The sequence below is a fragment of the Lepisma saccharinum genome, chromosome 1 (assembly GCF_977018435.1).
Source record: "Lepisma saccharinum chromosome 1, izLepSacc3.1, whole genome shotgun sequence".
Lineage (NCBI taxonomy): Eukaryota > Metazoa > Arthropoda > Insecta > Zygentoma > Lepismatidae > Lepisma > Lepisma saccharinum.
The window spans coordinates 130,797,856-130,819,664 of NC_139229.1; the positions used below are offsets into that span (position 1 = coordinate 130,797,856).

Genomic DNA, 21,809 nt, shown 5'->3' on the forward strand with positions numbered 1-21,809 from the left:
GTCACTGTCACTAACAACGTCAATACATTTCTATATGGGCACGGATTTCAATTCGACAAATGATAACACACAGAACACCTTCTGTTGTGGAGTCCACTAAGCCATGTTTGTTTACTGCGTGCGTCACAGTTTCGTGTTTTTTTTTTTTTCGGAAATGGCAACAGATGACAGTACCGTACATACACAGGTTTTGACTGTGGCAGGTATTCGTAAACTGTAGTGCATGTTTTTGTTTCTATTATTATAGCTATAAGCAGGACACGCTGTATATAGACAGATGGAAGGCTTGTGTTGCTGCAGCCATAAACCTTTGGGTTTAAGAAGGCTAGAGAGCCAGAGAGTATTATGCTACACTACAGCCACATTACTGAAACCTGCAACAAATAAACTTGGTTAGTTTTCCAACATTTTGGCACCACTTTCACATTTCTACATTGCATATAGCGGATATGAATAAAGTTTGTAATCAGGGGAAGACTTCTGGGACACCCGGTACAATAAATTCAAGACAACAAAGTTACCAGTAAGAGAAACAAAGCATAAAATGAAAATAATTAGTATAAATAATACTACTACTACTAAGATCTCCCACTTCGGACATTTATTCAAAAAATTAGGTTCAATATAACGATGTTGCTCCATTTTCCTACCCACGTTATGTGTAGAATTCAAAATGCTTTTCGGCAACTTGAGTCCTCGCCCTCCCTCCTTTAAAAACTTTCTGGTTATGTTATACTGCTCTTTCATCGACCATTTTGTTTGTGTTCCTAACCATTAATCCAAAAATTCACGAAACAACAAAACCTCGAACATTTTCACGACGACATGCTCCGTGAATCACTGATCAACGATCAGAAGCAGGATGTCAACACATGAATATTAAATAAAATCGCGTGGGTTGCAGTTTTATGTCAGTTTTATAACTTTCTTCAACTTAATTACTTGTATTTCTAATTTACTGCTCAAATTGCTTCTCTTGTATTATGATTTTATTCTTTTTGTATTTTCTTGTCTCTTAACTTCTTTGTAATCTTTAATTTTATCATTATTTTGATCAGTACTTTTGGGGATGAGGTGGTAGGACAGCAACAGCTGAACATCGCCCAAACGTGAAGTCAATTTAATTCGATTCAATCTGTTTTTCGTAAATAATGCATCCTAATGTGATATACCACACCCTTTGGGCGCTAAGAAATCTGGAATTGACGATAGGTGTTTCTCTATACTTAATGTTGGCTTATTTACGATTATTCCCAGGCTATAGAGACGCGATTCACATAACGTCCTTTGGTGAAGAGTGGTAAAATCTCGCGTAGTACTTACTGGTATCTTTCTTGTCTTGTTCAGTGCTCGAAGTGAAGGAGGGTGCAGGGGCATGGTAACCCCCCCCTAGTAAAATTTTCGAAAGGAATCCCCCCAGCTGTCTCATTTCCACCATGTGAAATTGTAGGAGCACCCTCCCCCACCCTTACGCAGCTAACATTTCCCACTCAAGCGCTGGGTTTGCTACATGAAAATGTCAGAAAACTGCTGTTACAGAATGTTTCAAAAATTACAAAACCTACATTTGATTCTTAATAAGATGAAAACCTGACCATATATTGAAATTATTATTTTTCCATAAATTCTCATTTTCTCAAATAATCACTGAGAAAATATCCGTTTTTAAAACGAAATAGACAGCGGTCTCTAGAGATCAACACCACCATTCTGTTCAACGTTTATCCTCAGTCGCGTTAAAAAGGTGTTGATTTTCTGGCATTTTGACACCGCTGCGGTTAAGCGTTGAGCAAAACGTGGTGTTGACCTTCTTGGACCAATCAATATCCTGTGGCTGTGTCTTGTGAATCTGTTGTTTGTGACCAGGGGCGGCGATACGGGGGGTGTGGGGAGAAGTTGCCACCACTTTCTTCCACTTTTGCCCGAGCTGTATGGCTTCTTAATGCTATGCCTTGTCTATCAAGAAAATTAAACTATCCTTGCCCTCCAGTTTTGGCACCCAGTCGCCGCTACTGTTTATGACCAATGCGTTTTGTAAATGGATACTGGTTGTGGGCCTCAGGCCGTTAGTGTACGTAGTCAGAGGTTCATCCAAAGTGTCCGGACCCCTCTCAAAATAAATTAAAGATACAGGAATATTAGCATTGAACACGAATTCCACGAAAAAATCGAGTTTTGATCCTAGTGTCGAAATGTCAGAATTAATAAGCTTTTGAGGCTCAGAACTTTGTAATAATACAACATTTTTCTGAAAATTATCTGTGGTTTAGTTTGTGTAGAAACTCATATTAAAGGTATAGCATAGACTGTTATTCAAGTTAGTTTGCAAACGCAAAGTAAAGATCTATGGTAGTGGTATTGTGAAACAGAGCGAGATGCTTTAAATCTTTCTACATCATAAGTGAAGCTTGTGGTTTGTTCAGAAAGAAAAGTCCAATATCGTTTCATGCTTGCAAACTTCATCAAAAGCTGAAACCTGGCCGTCAGACTGATTGATTGATTTTTATATTATGGGCACATCAGCACAAAGGCTATTTTCCCCGTCACACAATACGAGCATAAGCCCCTTAACCAGTGGCGCAACCACAGGCGGGCATTGCTCCCCGCAACCTTGAACGGGAACAATTCTGAGAGGGCACGGAGGGGGCAAACATTGAAGTAAAGGAAAGCAAGGCTAGCAGAGTCTAAGAGTAGCAGGACAAAATGATACTCAAGATGGAATGAGTTTTTATATACAATATTTCTTGCATTTTTCTTCCAGACGGCCAAGAGCACCTGCAGGTGGAGCACAGAGGGGCAATTGCAAATAAATATATAATTTGTAAAATTTTCTTGCTCGCTTCACTTGCAATACTGACTTTTCTTACAGTCTCGTCAAGTTCAGAGCCGTAGCTGGGGGCAACAGGAGTCGGAGCTGGGCACCGAATGGTCTAAAAAAAATGTAAAAGAGAGAATGCCATTTTCAGTTTGCAAAAATTGGATCTAAAAATGTCCTTGCTCTCTTCGCTCGTAATTTCATTCTTTTCTCTAATGCATTGTAATTTACCAGGGAGAGAAGTTAATACCAAATACGTTCTAGACTGTTGCTGCTAAACAGCTTTGTTTCAAATATATGAACAATTGTTTTGAGGAAAAGGAGTACACACATATGAGAGCCCATTTATATCATTTTTGCTGTTGGTTTGTTATGAGGTGGATGAATTGATTGTATTTAAATATGTACTCCCTCTGTCCCATAATTATAGTCCGGTATGCCAAAATGGTAACTTTTTATTTATGTTCTTTTGGATACTTGATCGGCCAATTTGTACTGATCCTTGAGTAATAACGTTGTATGACTCATTTCCGTGTTTCATGTTCTTCTTCTGTATACACCAATGTCACAGTTTGAATATCGGACAATTATTATGGGACAACAAACAAAAGTGTATCGGACAATAATTATGGGGCAGAGGGAGTATGTATTAAAAAAAATATTGAATACGTGCACAATTTAGTGTTAACATGTTTCATATATTTTTTCTTATTTTACGTCGCTCCATGTTGTATATGTGTAAAACATAAGTATGTTCTACATGATAATTACACATGTCATATGTAATTTTTGTCTCAAAACTACAGTTTGTGTGCTTGTTTTCCAATATTAGCTAATGTGAAATTGAACGTGTTGAAAAAATACCAGGATAAAATGGCAATAATAATAATAGCAATGGCATTATTATTATTAATATTATTATTATTATTATTATTTGCACTTTTATACTCCTGGTACCTGCCCCACCCCCAGACAAAAATTCGTAGTTCCGCCTCTGGCATTAACTAAAACAAAACTGACAGGGCCCTAACAAAAAAACACAATATGTCTGTTAGAAACTTCATAAATTTTTCAAGCTAATTCAGTCATAGATGAGTACAAACACAGGACAACATGACCCCACAGAAGATTATATACTGACCGTAGGTCCAGTCGCCAGAACCTCGTTCGCCTGCAAGATTATAGTTACAGGGTAGTACTCCAGCTCTAGCACAGATGTCACCTCAGACATAGTGGAAATAAGAGAGTAGAGACAATCAAACTTTCCTAGAAAAACTAACAATCCTCAAACAAAATCTTGAGCTTATGTTACTTCTATTAGAATGGCAGTTCCTTTCGGGTAGGGAAAGATTGGCTGATTGATTGAGTTGGTGTTTAAAGTCCACTTTATGCACAGTAAGGCTAATCGGGACTGTACCTACAGTTTAAAGTGGGATCCGAACCACTATGTGCCTCCACCGGGTATCGAACCTGGGGCCCTTTGAAAACAAAGCGACGATGCTACCACTGCGCCATCGGGGAGGCCCGGAAATAACATGTAGAGAATGTTGTGAACAGTTATAACTTCGCTCACGGGAAAAATACACAGGAAATGTTATCAGTATTAACATTAATATAATTCTATATCTTGTTCTTTTCATATTAGATACCCGCTCATACAGTCAAACGTTGGTACTTCTGTATTGTATCTTCCCAGCAAAGTGACGATGGATCACCCAAATCTGATTGGTGAAGAGGTCGTGGTCTCGGGGATATCTGGCCGGTGTCTTGGATGCAATGCCCTCTATGAGTTTCGTGAGAGTCTGATGCCTCAAGAAACCCTCGACAAAGAAACTGAGATTCGGAAGGAAAATGGTAAGAATCAGTGATGTAATTCTTAATGTGACTAAAATTGTATTCTTCCTATCTTCTAGTCTCGTTCCATTCCCTTTGCTCATTCAAGTTTCAGAGGCCCAAGGCAGGGTTGTCAAAGGTCGAGAAATTTTAAATGAATTCAATTCCGGTCCAGGAGAGAAAATCAGTAAGCATAAATTGGTCCTGGAGCGTAAAGTATTTCAATTCGGTCCAGAAATATTTTTTCCGGACGAATTTAAATATGGTCCAGGAGCCATTTTTTTTTCGGATGAATTTAAATACGGTGCAGGAACCTATTTTATCAATTTAAATAAGGTCCGTATTGAAATTAAACAATAAGCAACTTGGACCAAATTTAAATTGTGCGAGAAAAAAAGGTTCCTGGAACTTTAACAAACCTGGCCCAAAGATCGAATCCATCACTGTTAGAAGTAACACCATTAAGCCTTGTTTCCATGATAACCAAAAACTCAATATGCTGACCAAGGCAGAATTTATTTTATTTTAAAACATAAATTAAATGTAACTTTCAAGCTAGAAGGTTGAACGTAACGTTTATGTTTTAAAATAAAATATTGGTGAGCATATTGAGTGTTAGAAGTAACCGTAAAACTTGCATTATTCTAATTAAATTATTACTAATTAAAATTTCAATTTCAATATTTTATCATGCATAAAGATAGAGGTAACGGTCATAAATTGTAGTTGCGTGTACCATAAAATATGTCCTTAAAAACTGAATCAGTAAAACTAATTACATAAATGATAACTGTGTAATGGTCATTATTTTAAAGACGGTCATGTTAACTTTATTTATGATAGTTGTATGGCAGAGCAAGTTAACGGTCTTGGAAGACCATCTTTCTTGCATTTGAAGTTCTTTTTTGCAAATGCAGGGCCATAGGGGGTTTAGTGAGTCCCCAACCCTCTTTGACCACGCCACTGTCCATGCTCATAATGAAACAAGGACGCTATCTGAATAGTTCGTAATTTTACACCGCGTACGTTGCGAAGGTAGCGTGTGCTCAACATAGAAAAATTTTATTCACCTTTTGACGCGTAATGTATCAAAATAATTAGACTTTTTCTACAGCTTCTTTGATTCTTCGCCCTTTTTTAGGTAAATTCGGCCATGGACGCAGAAAAAATATTCCTTAATTAAATTACATTCGAATATAGGCGAGATATGTTTTAAAGGAGAAAGAGAGAGAGTTTGAATTATTGTTTTAAGTCCATTTTGTGCACAGAAAGTCTGATCGGGACTGGACCTACAGTATAAGTTGAATCCAATCACTATACCATGTGCCTCCACCAAGTATCAAACCCGGGACCCCTTGATTACAAAGCGACGACGTTACTACTACTCCATAGGGGAGAGACAGAATATAAGAGGTGTATAAGAAGAAGAGAAGAAGAGACAGGAGAGAAATAAAGACGCCCGGAGAGCAGGAGAAAGGGAAAGGAAAGAGAAATAGATAAGCAAGGCAGGGAGACTAAGGGAGCGCAGAGAATAGGAGAGAAACATAACAGAAAATAATCAAGAAGAAAGGATGTACTCACAAATAAATAGTAAAAGGACACTAAAACAGAAAAGAAAACTGGAGACTTAAAAAATAGACAGGATGACAACAGAAAAAGCAACAAATATAAGCGAAAAGAGAATAAGTAGGTACCATTTTCTTATTCCAGTGACCCTCTCCTCTCCTTGACCTTGCCTGAGGACACTTGTGGTTATAATCTCCACCAATCAGCTCTACGTAACATTCATTTTGACGAACATCGAACAGAAAACTTAAATATTAAGAGCAAAATTTCACGTACAGTTACATTTTCAAAGCTTGCGTTTGTTTCTTTCAGAGGCTGTCTCGTGCAGGAAGGAAGTGTCCGATCGTGGAAAGTTCGATTCGGACTTCTTCGGAAACTCAGAACAACTTGACCCACAGATTGGACTCTTATTGGAAGTCGTTCTGGAGGCAATCACGGATGCAGGTGAGAATGGGGTTATTCTCTTCATTTTAAATACTCTTATTGATATTTTGTTTGTTTTTTTAAGTCCACCTTATCCGCAGAACCAGACTAATCTGGACGGGACCGACAGTTTAAAGTGGGATTCGAACTACTATGTGCCTTCACTGGGTATCGAACCTTGCACTCCTTGATTACAGAGCGACGACGTTACAACTACGGCATTGTCGAAGTGGATATTTTGTTGGATTCAATGTAACAATCGGCGTTGCCAGGTCAGATATTTCGAGCATGGGCACACACACCAAAAAAATTTCAGAGAGTACCACAATCAAAAGGTTGTGTCATTAAGTGCGATGTATTGGCATCGTATTTCCGGAAAGAAAAGAAGAATTATGAAGAAAAGAAGGGATATGAAAGAAATGTTAGAGAATGAAAGGAAAGGAGAAGAAATATACCAGACATAGAAATAAGGAAAAGGGGAAAGACGAGAAATTAAGAATGAAGTGAGAAGAGAAAGCGAAATAAACAAGCGAGATAGAGAGAGAAGGAAAATAATAGAAACAAAAAGCGACAGAAGGAGACAGAAATAGGAGGTGAAAGAGAGAAAAGACGAAATAGAAACAAAAAGCGACAGAAGGAGACAGAGAAATAGGAGGTGAAAGAGAGAAAGGACGAAATAGAAACAGAGAAAAAGATAAATAAAGAAGCAAGAGAGGAAGACAGAAAACGGAAGAGAAACGTAGGAGAGAACGGTGAGGTTTGGGTGTAACACGAACAAAGAGATTATAAAGCCGAGAAATGAAACGAAAGTTAGAAAGATGATTCAAAGAAGAAAAGAGAAAAGAGTTACAAGTGAAAGAGAAAAGGGAAGAAAACTGGACGGGGGCAAGTGATCGCCTTGACCCCCCTTTCTAGAGAGCGATCATGATTCCAAGTTCCGAATTTCTCGAGAAGTGTGTGTGTATGAGAGAGAGAGATAGAGATTCACATCTACCTTATGGTTGTATAAAAGGCTGTCATTTCTAGCTGCGGTGTAAGGGATGACCATTTAGTCAGCACCCAAATATCAACCTCTCTTCCATACATTCTCTTACACCCTGGACAGCATTTTACAGACTACCGAGGCTCTGGCGTCTGGACTCGCAGCCAATATAATCCTCTGTGACGCTCGTGTTTTGTCCTGTCCACCTGTGTTTGTGATTGCATGTTCATCCATCTCGTCTTATCACCTCTTATCCTCATCGCTGCGATTGTACAAACAGTGGCGGAAAAGCGACGTGAAATAAGTTAAATCAATCAATCATTTCTAACTGGTATTATTAACTTATTAGTCTTTCTCCGACATCTAATGGTTAGTGTAGCACACTCCAACTCGAGAAGCCCGGTTTTCGACTCCAGGGTAGGAAATGGTTGGTTTGTCTTCTTATGGTTGAACTTATGGAGGCAAACAAGAGAAGAACACAATACATTACAACTTTTCTCCCTATTTCAGGCATTAATTTCACATCAATGAAAGGTTCGAACACTGGAGTCTTTGTAGGAGTTGACGATCAATCCTCCCAAAATCAGTTGCCTGGAAATGTTAGCGATGATCCCAAGGATAATTTCAAAAGGACTTTCTCAAATAAAGTAGGCCATTTGCTTCAACTGAACGGTAAGTAGCTATTCCAGTTTTGACTCAGTTAATCTTCATTTACGAACATGTCCTCCTACAAACTTATTTCGTTATTTTCAAATGTCGTGGCCTTCCTTGCAGTTCATCGAGATGCACATATTTTCCAAATAGTATAAATTCTTAATTGCAGAATTATAGGGGCTCCGCGAAGGACTGTTACGGGCATCTACACTTATTTCGAAGATTCGAGGGCAAACAGAAACTATGAATTATTATAATTATATACACTGGCTTATAAATTAAATGTGTTCCACAGCTTGTTGAAGGAGAAAACTATGGATTATTAATATTAGAGAATATTTATATTTGAAAACTTCTTAATATAAATATATGTTATAAAATTGAGATTTCAAGATTATCAGGGAAAAGTATCTTCCGAATGTCTGTGCTCACTAGCAAGTTCTATCGTAGAAGGCTATAAAAGTATTGATACCTTTCGTAACGATGTGAAACATGGTTTTGTCCTCTTCTACCTTAAAAATAAGTACAAAAACTGATTTGCAAAGGTATCGTATAAACAAAACTCATAATAAAAGGGTAGCTGTTTTCAATTTTTCCTATCCTTTCGATAAACCGCTATGATTTTGTAAAATGTGAAAAATTGCATCTGCTTAGAATTCCTTCTAGAGCATTCACTTGGATCTTCGAATGGTTTACTTTCACTGTTGTCTAGATACGTATTAGCAATAGACTTACGTAGCCACGAAACTATGGAGAATATCTAGACAATAGCAAAAGAAAACATTAAGATTCACGTGGATGCTCTAGAAGGAATTATAAGCAGATGTAATTTTTCAGATCTTGCAATCATAGCCGTCTTTTGGAAAAAGATAAAAATTCGACCACAGCTGTTCTGGCGTCGGTCAAAGGCACATCCAAGCCTTGCCCGATATAATACGTCTTTTAAGCCTTCTAATTGAAATAATGCAATGCCCGTCAGTAGTATTGATCCGCGCCAGTGGATGTTTTCTTCGTGGGTGGTCTTTTATTTGCACGTACTTATAACTAATTTGCACGTACTTAGAACTAATTTGCGCGTACTTAGAATTTATTTGCAAGTACTTAGAGTACTTTACATTTATGTATTTGCATGTTTATAACTTTTTATGAATATATAATTATTTATTTTATGAAAAATATGTATATAGAAGGTAATTAGAGGTACTAAACGCTATGCATATGTTTTTATATTCATTACTGCAAAGTATGTAACGTATAAAATGTTAATATTAATGTTTATAATATTGAAAATAAGTTTTCTATGGTTTATGAACCGCTATGAATGGTGGTAATGGCTGTAGGTACAGGTCCAATTACGAAAGAAGACGGTCCCGGTACTCGAACCCACGATATGTAATATTATTAATTATTGCATCATGTTATGAAACACGATGGTGCAACACGCTAGACAGAATACTGTCTCCGAATTTCGACTCCGCTCTGATGCCAGACAGAGAGAATGAATTAATATTCCACGCAGGTAGAGGAGAAAGGAATTTTGGGGAGTGTGCGTTCAAGGTCAAATGACGTCAGAACGTCAGAACAAAGAAGGAATCTGATTCACCAATCAGAGAACGCGTCGGTAGATTTTCAGAACCGGTTTTTTCAAGGTTAACCAGTACGCAAGAACAGGGGAAAGCTATGCAATACTGTAGGGCAGGGGAGGTATTCAACCAGACAACAAAGGATGTCTGAGAATGCGCAGCAAGGGTCAAATCTCTGAAGCTATGCGGTTTCCGCCGCCAATTAATATTCCGCTCAGGTTTGCCTCCAAGGCACAGGACGCTTTAGCGCAGGTTTTTTTTATCTGTACTATGAAGAAGGGAGAGCTATTAGGGACGGGGCCTACAGTTTTCACTATTTGCTTTTATCACGGGGTAACGAACCTAGGACCCTTTGATTATTGATTTAGGTAGTAAATTTATGTTACTGTGTGCTATTTAACATAACATTGAGTTTATTTTTGTACCAAACTTTGACTTTATGTCAAATCTTTTACAAGTTTTTATGTATTTTTACTAAAATAACACTATTTATACTATTCAGGCAACACTTTTTATTAAATCTTGGACTCGCAAAGATATTTTTCAACTTTTAACTTATTATTTTACAACTTTATATTAATTTTTTACCAAAATAACACTATTTGTACTATTCAGGCAACATTTTTTATTAAATTTTGCACTCACAAAGACATTTTTCAACTTTTAACTTATTATTTTACAACTTTATATTAATTTTTTACCAAAATAACACTATTTGTACTAATCACCAACATTTTTTATTAAATTTTGGACTCACAAAGACATTTTTTCAACTTTTAACTTATTATTTTACAACTTTAAGTTAATTTTTTACCAAAATAACACTATTTGTACTATTCAAGCAACATTTTTTATTAAATTTTGGACTCACAAAGACATTTTTTTCTACGTTTAACTTATTATTTTACAACTTTATATTAATTTTTTACCAAAATAACACTATTTGTACTAATCAGGCAACATTTTTTATTAAATTTTGGACTCACAAAGACATTTTTTCAACTTTTAACTTATTATTTTACAACTTTATGTTAATTTTTACCAAAATAACACTATTTGTACTATTCAGGCAACATTTTTTATTAAATTTTGTATTTACAAAGAGATTGTTTCAACTTTTAATTCATTATTTACAAGTTTATGCCTATTTTTTACTCAAATAACACAATTCTATCTGTTCAGGAAAGACTTTTAGTTACATTTTCGACACACAAAGTGTGTGTTCTCAACTTCTATCTGTTTATTTCACAAGTTTAGGCTTATTATTACCAAAATAACACAATTCAATCTGTTCAGGAAATACTTTTAGTTATATTTTCGACACACAGAGTGTGTGATCTCAATTTCTATCTGTTTATTTCACAAGTTTAGGCTTATTATTACCCAAATAACACAATTCAATCTGTTCAAGAAAGACTTTTAGTTACATTTTCGACACACAGAGTGTGTGTTCTCAACTTTTATTTGTTTATTTTACAAGTTTAGCCTAATATTTACTCAAATAACACGATTTGAACGTGTTTTTATTACATTTTGGACACACACGCACTCTCACACACACACACACACACACACACACAGAGAGAGAGAGAGAGAGAGAGAGAGAGAGAGAGAGATTTTTTCCAAGTTTACAGGATTATTCTCTAGTTTACTCAAATAACACAATTTAAATGTGTTGTGAATTAGATTTTGTACACACGACGTGTGTTTTGTCAACTTTAACCCTTTCATTTTTAAGTTTATTTTACCAAAGTAAGACGGCTTAGTCTATTCAAGAAAGTTTTGAATTATATTTTGGATGCAAAAGTATGTTTCGTCAAGTTTTACCCGTTTATTTTACAAGTTTAGGCTTATTATTACTCAAATAACACAATTTAATCCAGTCAGGAAGGATTTGTTATTATATTTTGGATGCACAAAGAGATGTTTTCAACTTTTTTACTGATTTTTTGCAGGGTACGTATTAATTTTTATTTATTTTGTTTTGTATACATTTACAAATTTTTAACTTAGAGTTTAGTATTTATTTAATTTTTTTCAAAAACACTAAAAAAATGTACTTTAGCTAAAATGTAAGCCACAGAATATATTATTATTATTATTATTATTATTATTATTATTATTATTAGGGTTTACTGATTTCCACTATGCTATTTTTGGTTCTGTATTTCTATATGTATTTATTTAGGGCAGGTTACGCCTGCCACGTAGGAAAGTTTGTTTATTTTAGAGTTTGCTGAGTATTTTGTTACTGCTATACTAGGTAAAAGTTTCCAAAATATATCAGGTAGGGCTCCATCCATATACTTTTGTTTTTGCTATTTTGGAGATGATGCGATCAGCACCACTCTCCATCTGCTTTTTATTTTATGTACCCAATATTATTTTGAGGCTTAGTGGATTCTAGAGCCTATTTATGCAGGAGAGAGGACTTGAAAATTTTGATCTCAGATAACCCACAACTATTTGTCAGAGTATTTTAAAGGATATTTTATATTTATTATGTGCTACTAGAATATCAAAGCTTGCTTAATTTTTATGTCTGTAACGCTGTTATTGTATTTCTAGCTAAGGCTTACTGGATAAAGTACACGAAATGTTTAACATTTCGATTATTTGCCTAATTTTTAGTGTAACGAAAATTATTGTGTGTCTATAAAGACTGAAATGCCTTTACCGAAGGGTCCATAACTGGACGCTTACGAACATTGTTCCTTTTTTAAAAAAAAATATAACCATTTATCAATATATTGACAATTCACAGGACAAGACGAAGTTCACAGACGACTGACTATATGGACCATAGGTTCACTTGCTAAATGTTGTTTCTATGCTAGAAGAATAATTTAGCTTTATAACCTTTTTCAAGGCATTTTTGAAGTATTACTGGCTTTTTTGGGTGCATCAACACTTGGGTTATTTCCATTTGGTTTATTATACGAGGTTTATTTTTTACTCTAAGATCAATATATGTCTCCGAGGACTAAAATACATTTATTGAAGCTAAAAGCTTAGGCTGTAACTACGGACTTAGCATGTATATCGACAATTTATAGGACAACACGAACCTTACAAAGGATTATAGGTGACGTAGGACCACACGCCAGAGCTTTGTTAATCTGCAAGAAGCAGTTGCAACTAATGCTATGAGGATATAATGTTAATTTTTCATTGTTTCACAAGAATGCTACCTTTTATACACCCAATATTTGCTTTTTCAAGTAACTATTTGTACCAGAAGCACACAGGTCAACTCTAACTACACTTCGATTTATATAAATGTGGCAAGAACTATATTTCTCAGGAAGTACGCAAAAGCAGATTACCCGATTAAAGTATCTGAAAAACAGATTTTTCTATGCAAGTATATTTTTATTGACTGGCTTATTTAACAGATCAAACAGAAAGACTGCAAAATTCATTAAATGTAGTTCTATAGTATAGGTGGTTTCAGAGATATAAAAAGAACAAATATAAGATTTCGCTTTTTTTTGCTTCTGAGGCTAATCGCGACGCTAAGGGTAAATGGCGAGGAAATGTAACGGAGGACAAACAGTCCCAAAAGTTATGAGCTGCATGTAAGTTAATACCACAGAGATATTACAGTAGGTGTAGGTTCTACCACCAGAACTTTTCTATCATAATAATACTGGTTATGCTGTACTGTTAGCTAAAGATGCTGATATTTGTGAAACTTAAAAGCTTACTCACGACTTACTGTTGCAAAAGATCCGATGACAAAATTTAAAAATTGTTATCGCCCAGACAGGGACTCGAACCCTGGACAGATAGGTTAAAAGCCTAACGCTATACCAACTAAGCTATCTGGGCACAAGGTATTCTTTTCTTCAAAAGTTAGTTATGTTAAGAAATATATTGAAACATGTGAGAACACTCTTGGTCTGGTTCGACAGAGAAGGAGACAACATTTCCAAATTTTTTCAGACTGGGTGTATTTTTCCACTATAGAGGCCTTCATTATATGTAATTCGAAACGCTAAAGTTCAGCTAGCTTCCAAAATTGAGGTAAAGATTGTGTTTGGAGAGATTAACAAGTTACAATTATATCCAGTTAGCTAAAACTCTCAGATTTACTGTACTAGCCAAGTTTTAGTAACATTTTCCTTCACTATAGTACTAATACCAAAGAAATAGGTATATTTTATTTATAATTTGACAAAATGTACTAGTATTTAATTCACAAAGTTAGGTAAAAAGCAGTGTTTTTTAAAAGTATTGTTACTGCCTTCAAATTTTATGTTATTTAGCCACTAACAACTGGTTTACACTGTTTGGCATCCTTTAAATAGGAAAAGAAGGAATTATTTGTTTAGTATTCTTACTAGTTTATATTTATTTAAGAAAACAATTCTACAGTTTAACTTAATTTTAACAAATTGTTACTAATTTATATATCAAAGTTATGTTATTTAGAGTGTATGAAGGCGTATAAAGTTAATATTTGTACTTATCAGTTCAACTAACAATTATATTTTACACACAAAAGATAATGTTTACAGTTAAATTACTTGAATCAGAGAATAATATTTTACAGTAATTGATTCATTCAGCACTAGTCAGTACTTTTATGCATCAGAAAGTTTTTTTTTTTAATTTTCTATTACGCATGCTATTTTGGGCTATTCTTAAAATGTATTTCTAGGGCAAACTAGTTTAATTTTCTGTTTATAATGCAAAGTTGACAGTTTTCGCACAATGCATTGTACATTTATTATATTCTCTACTTACAATCCAAATATTATGCTTATTTAATGTATAATTAACTAACTCTCTAGCCTTCTTAAACCCGAAGGTTCATGGCTGCAGCAACACATGCCTTTCATCTGTTCCTGTCCTGAGCAAGATCTATATACTCCTTTCCATCCCTATCAATTTCCTTTAGATCCATCTCTACATTATCCCTCCATCTTTGTTTTGGTCTTCCTATTCGTCTTTTACCATCAGGTTTCCCAACAAGAATCCTGTATACTTTTTTTTCCTCTCCCATTTGTACCACATGATCTACACATCTAAGTCTTCTTGGTTTAATTATTCTAATAATATCTGTACATGAATACAAATTATGTACTTCTAAATTATGTAATCTTCTCCACTCATCTGCCTTGTAATCTGTTTTAGTCCCAAATATTTTCCTAAGGATTTTATTTTCAAATACTCTTAATTTATGTTTCTAGCTTATACTGTAGTTATTATATCTTTTTCTATCAGCTTATTTTGAAATTAATATTATTAGGTATAGTCTTTGATTTATAACTATATTGCTTTTTTTTATCAATTTATCTAAGAGTACACGCAGACAAACACATGTGTACACACTTTTATGTAAATAGATATGCTGTTTTTCAATATTTTAGTATGAAGATTGCACTTTAGCTATTTAAGCAAGGGTAGGAAAGGTAGGATTTCTGAGAATTTGTTGCAGGATTTTGTTGTCCAAGTATAGATGAGAACTGAGCTGGGAGACTGCTTTGAACCTTTTCATGAGAGTTTGCATGTGAACTGTATGCAAATTCAGCACTATTGACTGTGCATGCTTCTAAGTTTTGCTGTTATTTTACATCAAGTCTGTGAGACTGTAGACAGTTTTCCCTTTTCAAGTAGTTTTTATTGATTGTATTTGTATATGTTTTGGGGACTTAGCAGTTTTATGTTATGAGGCAGTTTGTTGTAGAATATTTTTACCGGATTGTTTTGAGATATTGAGTGTCTGCTGTTTTACTTGTAATTATTTTTCTTCTTGTGTTGTGTATTTGACTATATTTTGTCCAAGTTCGTAGTATTTAGAATAATTGTTATTGACTTGTAGATGTAGGGAGTAATAAACCTTTGCAAGATGCCCTATACTTTAGTCTGAACATTATTCTTAGTGTTCACTTTTAAAGCCTTAGTATTCTGGTAGTATTATTAATGTAGAGGTAAATTAGGCTAAAATGTAGGCATTTTTCTGATAAATTATACTCACTTAGTTGTTTCAGCAGGTAGAAGTTGCATGATGGTTTACTGCTGATGATGTTAATTTGCTCTTCTTATGTGCTACGTATGATGTAGCTTATTTGAGTAATTGGTATTTTCTACTGAAAAAAGGATTGCTTGTCTATTTTATTTCTATGTTGTTGAGTTTGTCCATAAGCAAGCCATGTTTTTACTCTATCCTATGTCTTGGAAGAATCTAGATATATTGTGTTTGCAGTTTTATGTTTCTCTAAGGTTTCAGCTATGTAGTTTTTTAAACTGTGCTATGGGTGTGACTATTGATTTCTCTTTCTGTATCCCATGTTGGTTTCTGTGTATTCCTCTTGCTGCTTGAATTTGACTTAGGTTGTTTGTTTTTTTTCTTAGATCTTTATTTGTTTATTTGTTCAGTATTTTTTATTTTTTTGAATTTTAATTACTTTAATTTTACATTAACTAACACATTTTTCTTTAACAACAAAAGAATTTACTCTAGTATAAAAACGTCTACTAACAAAAATGTACTATTATAACTTTTAATTTTAGAAAATTGTATTTTTAAAACTTTAACTTTGAAAAATTGATTTTTAATTACTTTAATTTTACATTAACTAACACATTTTTCTTTAACAACAAAAGAATTTACTCTAGTATAAAAACTTCTACTAACTTTATATTTTAGAAAATTGTATTTTTAAAACTTTAACTTTGAAAAATTGATTTTTAACACACTTTGACTTTAACAATGTACTTTGAATTTTTTTATGTAAAATAATATTAAAAAATAAAAAATGCTGAACAAATAAACAAATAAAAATCTAAGAAAAAAACAAACAACCTACGTCAAATTCAAGCAGCAAGAGGAATACACAGAAACCAACATGGGATACAGAAAGAGAAATCAATAGTCACACCCATAGCACAGTTTAAAAAACTACATAGCTGAAACCTTAGAGAAACATAAAACTGCAAACACAATATATCTAGATTCTTCCAAGACATAGGATAGAGTAAAAACATGGCTTGCTTATGGACAAACTCAACAACATAGAAATAAAATAGACAAGCAATCCTTTTTTCAGTAGAAAATACCAATTACTCAAATAAGCTACATCATACGTAGCACATAAGAAGAGCAAATTAACATCATCAGCAGTAAACCATCATGCAACTTCTACCTGCTGAAACAACTAAGTGAGTATAATTTATCAGAAAAATGCCTACATTTTAGCCTAATTTACCTCTACATTAATAATACTACCAGAATACTAAGGCTTTAAAAGTGAACACTAAGAATAATGTTCAGACTAAAGTATAGGGCATCTTGTAAAGGTTTATTACTCCCTACATCTACAAGTCAATAACAATTATTCTAAATACTACGAACTTGGACAAAATATAGTCAAATACACAACACAAGAAGAAAAATAATTACAAGTAAAACAGCAGACACTCAATATCTCAAAACAATCCGGTAAAAATATTCTACAACAAACTGCCTCATAACATAAAACTGCTAAGTCCCCAAAACATATACAAATACAATCAATAAAAACTACTTGAAAAGGGAAAACTGTCTACAGTCTCACAGACTTGATGTAAAATAACAGCAAAACTTAGAAGCATGCACAGTCAATAGTGCTGAATTTGCATACAGTTCACATGCAAACTCTCATGAAAAGGTTCAAAGCAGTCTCCCAGCTCAGTTCTCATCTATACTTGGACAACAAAATCCTGCAACAAATTCTCAGAAATCCTACCTTTCCTACCCTTGCTTAAATAGCTAAAGTGCAATCTTCATACTAAAATATTGAAAAACAGCATATCTATTTACATAAAAGTGTGTACACATGTGTTTGTCTGCGTGTACTCTTAGATAAATTGATAAAAAAAAGCAATATAGTTATAAATCAAAGACTATACCTAATAATATTAATTTCAAAATAAGCTGATAGAAAAAGATATAATAACTACAGTATAAGCTAGAAACATAAATTAAGAGTATTTGAAAATAAAATCCTTAGGAAAATATTTGGGACTAAAACAGATTACAAGGCAGATGAGTGGAGAAGATTACATAATTTAGAAGTACATAATTTGTATTCATGTACAGATATTATTAGAATAATTAAACCAAGAAGACTTAGATGTGTAGATCATGTGGTACAAATGGGAGAGGAAAAAAAAGTATACAGGATTCTTGTTGGGAAACCTGATGGTAAAAGACGAATAGGAAGACCAAAACAAAGATGGAGGGATAATGTAGAGATGGATCTAAAGGAAATTGATAGGGATGGAAAGGAGTATATAGATCTTGCTCAGGACAGGAACAGATGAAAGGCATGTGTTGCTGCAGCCATGAACCTTCGGGTTTAAGAAGGCTAGAGAGTTAGTTAATTATACATTAAATAAGCATAATATTTGGATTGTAAGTAGAGAATATAACAAATGTACAATGCATTGTGCGAAAACTGTCAACTTTGCATTATAAACAGAAAATTAAACTAGTTTGCCCTAGAAATACATTTTAAGAATAGCCCAAAATAGCATGCGTAATAGAAAATTAAAAAAAAAAACTTTCTGATGCATAAAAGTACTGACTAGTGCTGAATGAATCAATTACTGTAAAATATTATTCTCTGATTCAAGTAATTTAACTGTAAACATTATCTTTTGTGTGTAAAATATAATTGTTAGTTGAACTGATAAGTACAAATATTAACTTTATACGCCTTCATACACTCTAAATAACATAACTTTGATATATAAATTAGTAACAATTTGTTAAAATTAAGTTAAACTGTAGAATTGTTTTCTTAAATAAATATAAACTAGTAAGAATACTAAACAAATAATTCCTTCTTTTCCTATTTAAAGGATGCCAAACAGTGTAAACCAGTTGTTAGTGGCTAAATAACATAAAATTTGAAGGCAGTAACAATACTTTTAAAAAACACTGCTTTTTACCTAACTTTGTGAATTAAATACTAGTACATTTTGTCAAATTATAAATAAAATATACCTATTTCTTTGGTATTAGTACTATAGTGAAGGAAAATGTTACTAAAACTTGGCTAGTACAGTAAATCTGAGAGTTTTAGCTAACTGGATATAATTGTAACTTGTTAATCTCTCCAAACACAATCTTTACCTCAATTTTGGAAGCTAGCTGAACTTTAGCGTTTCGAATTACATATAATGAAGGCCTCTATAGTGGAAAAATACACCCAGTCTGAAAAAATTTGGAAATGTTGTCTCCTTCTCTGTCGAACCAGACCAAGAGTGTTCTCACATGTTTCAATATATTTCTTAACATAACTAACTTTTGAAGAAAAGAATACCTTGTGCCCAGATAGCTTAGTTGGTATAGCGTTAGGCTTTTAACCTATCTGTCCAGGGTTCGAGTCCCTGTCTGGGCGATAACAATTTTTAAATTTTGTCATCGGATCTTTTGCAACAGTAAGTCGTGAGTAAGCTTTTAAGTTTCTCAAATATCAGCATCTTTAGCTAACAGTACAGCATAACCAGTATTATTATGATAGAAAAGTTCTGGTGGTAGAACCTACACCTACTGTAATATCTCTGTGGTATTAACTTACATGCAGCTCATAACTTTTGGGACTGTTTGTCCTCCGTTACATTTCCTCGCCATTTACCCTTAGCGTCGCGATTAGCCTCAGAAGCAAAAAAAAGCGAAATCTTATATTTGTTCTTTTTATATCTCTGAAACCACCTATACTATAGAACTACATTTAATGAATTTTGCAGTCTTTCTGTTTGATCTGTTAAATAAGCCAGTCAATAAAAATATACTTGCATAGAAAAATCTGTTTTTCAGATACTTTAATCGGGTAATCTGCTTTTGCGTACTTCCTGAGAAATATAGTTCTTGCCACATTTATATAAATCGAAGTGTAGTTAGAGTTGACCTGTGTGCTTCTGGTACAAATAGTTACTTGAAAAAGCAAATATTGGGTGTATAAAAGGTAGCATTCTTGTGAAACAATGAAAAATTAACATTATATCCTCATAGCATTAGTTGCAACTGCTTCTTGCAGATTAACAAAGCTCTGGCGTGTGGTCCTACGTCACCTATAATCCTTTGTAAGGTTCGTGTTGTCCTATAAATTGTCGATATACATGCTAAGTCCGTAGTTACAGCCTAAGCTTTTAGCTTCAATAAATGTATTTTAGTCCTCGGAGACATATATTGATCTTAGAGTAAAAAATAAACCTCGTATAATAAACCAAATGGAAATAACCCAAGTGTTGATGCACCCAAAAAAGCCAGTAATACTTCAAAAATGCCTTGAAAAAGGTTATAAAGCTAAATTATTCTTCTAGCATAGAAACAACATTTAGCAAGTGAACCTATGGTCCATATAGTCAGTCGTCTGTGAACTTCGTCTTGTCCTGTGAATTGTCAATATATTGATAAATGGTTATATTTTTTTTAAAAAAAGGAACAATGTTCGTAAGCGTCCAGTTATGGACCCTTCGGTAAAGGCATTTCAGTCTTTATAGACACACAATAATTTTCGTTACACTAAAAATTAGGCAAATAATCGAAATGTTAAACATTTCGTGTACTTTATCCAGTAAGCCTTAGCTAGAAATACAATAACAGCGTTACAGACATAAAAATTAAGCAAGCTTTGATATTCTAGTAGCACATAATAAATATAAAATATCCTTTAAAATACTCTGACAAATAGTTGTGGGTTATCTGAGATCAAAATTTTCAAGTCCTCTCTCCTGCATAAATAGGCTCTAGAATCCACTAAGCCTCAAAATAATATTGGGTACATAAAATAAAAAGCAGATGGAGAGTGGTGCTGATCGCATCATCTCCAAAATAGCAAAAACAAAAGTATATGGATGGAGCCCTACCTGATATATTTTGGAAACTTTTACCTAGTATAGCAGTAACAAAATACTCAGCAAACTCTAAAATAAACAAACTTTCCTACGTGGCAGGCGTAACCTGCCCTAAATAAATACATATAGAAATACAGAACCAAAAATAGCATAGTGGAAATCAGTAAACCCTAATAATAATAATAATAATAATAATAATAATAATAATATATTCTGTGGCTTACATTTTAGCTAAAGTACATTTTTTTAGTGTTTTTGAAAAAAATTAAATAAATACTAAACTCTAAGTTAAAAATTTGTAAATGTATACAAAACAAAATAAATAAAAATTAATACGTACCCTGCAAAAAATCAGTAAAAAAGTTGAAAACATCTCTTTGTGCATCCAAAATATAATAACAAATCCTTCCTGACTGGATTAAATTGTGTTATTTGAGTAATAATAAGCCTAAACTTGTAAAATAAACGGGTAAAACTTGACGAAACATACTTTTGCATCCAAAATATAATTCAAAACTTTCTTGAATAGACTAAGCCGTCTTACTTTGGTAAAATAAACTTAAAAATGAAAGGGTTAAAGTTGACAAAACACACGTCGTGTGTACAAAATCTAATTCACAACACATTTAAATTGTGTTATTTGAGTAAACTAGAGAATAATCCTGTAAACTTGGAAAAAATCTCTCTCTCTCTCTCTCTCTCTCTCTCTCTGTGTGTGTGTGTGTGTGTGTGTGTGTGTGTGTGTGTGTGTGTGTGTGTGTGTGAGAGAGAGTGCGTGTGTGTCCAAAATGTAATAAAAACACGTTCAAATCGTGTTATTTGAGTAAATATTAGGCTAAACTTGTAAAATAAACAAATAAAAGTTGAGAACACACACTCTGTGTGTCGAAAATGTAACTAAAAGTCTTTCTTGAACAGATTGAATTGTGTTATTTGGGTAATAATAAGCCTAAACTTGTGAAATAAACAGATAGAAATTGAGATCACACACTCTGTGTGTCGAAAATATAACTAAAAGTATTTCCTGAACAGATTGAATTGTGTTATTTTGGTAATAATAAGCCTAAACTTGTGAAATAAACAGATAGAAGTTGAGAACACA

The 21,809-nt window shown here is 33.7% G+C and overlaps 1 protein-coding gene across 2 annotated transcripts in view; it reads left to right on the forward strand.

Annotated features, from left to right (window-relative positions):
- LOC145988622 (fatty acid synthase-like) overlaps positions 1-21,809 on the forward strand; it is an 82,445-nt gene that overhangs the window by 2,653 nt on the left and 57,983 nt on the right. Inside the window, exons 2-4 of one of the 2 annotated variants that reach the window (XM_083123648.1) lie at positions 4,461-4,669; positions 6,527-6,658; positions 8,130-8,291. In XM_083123648.1, the coding sequence (XP_082979774.1) occupies positions 4,522-4,669; positions 6,527-6,658; positions 8,130-8,291 (442 nt within the window). In that variant the 5' untranslated portion in view covers positions 4,461-4,521. The remainder of the gene's footprint in view (positions 1-4,460; positions 4,670-6,526; positions 6,659-8,129; positions 8,292-21,809) is intronic. The other variant, XM_083123657.1, reaches the window with a different exon arrangement.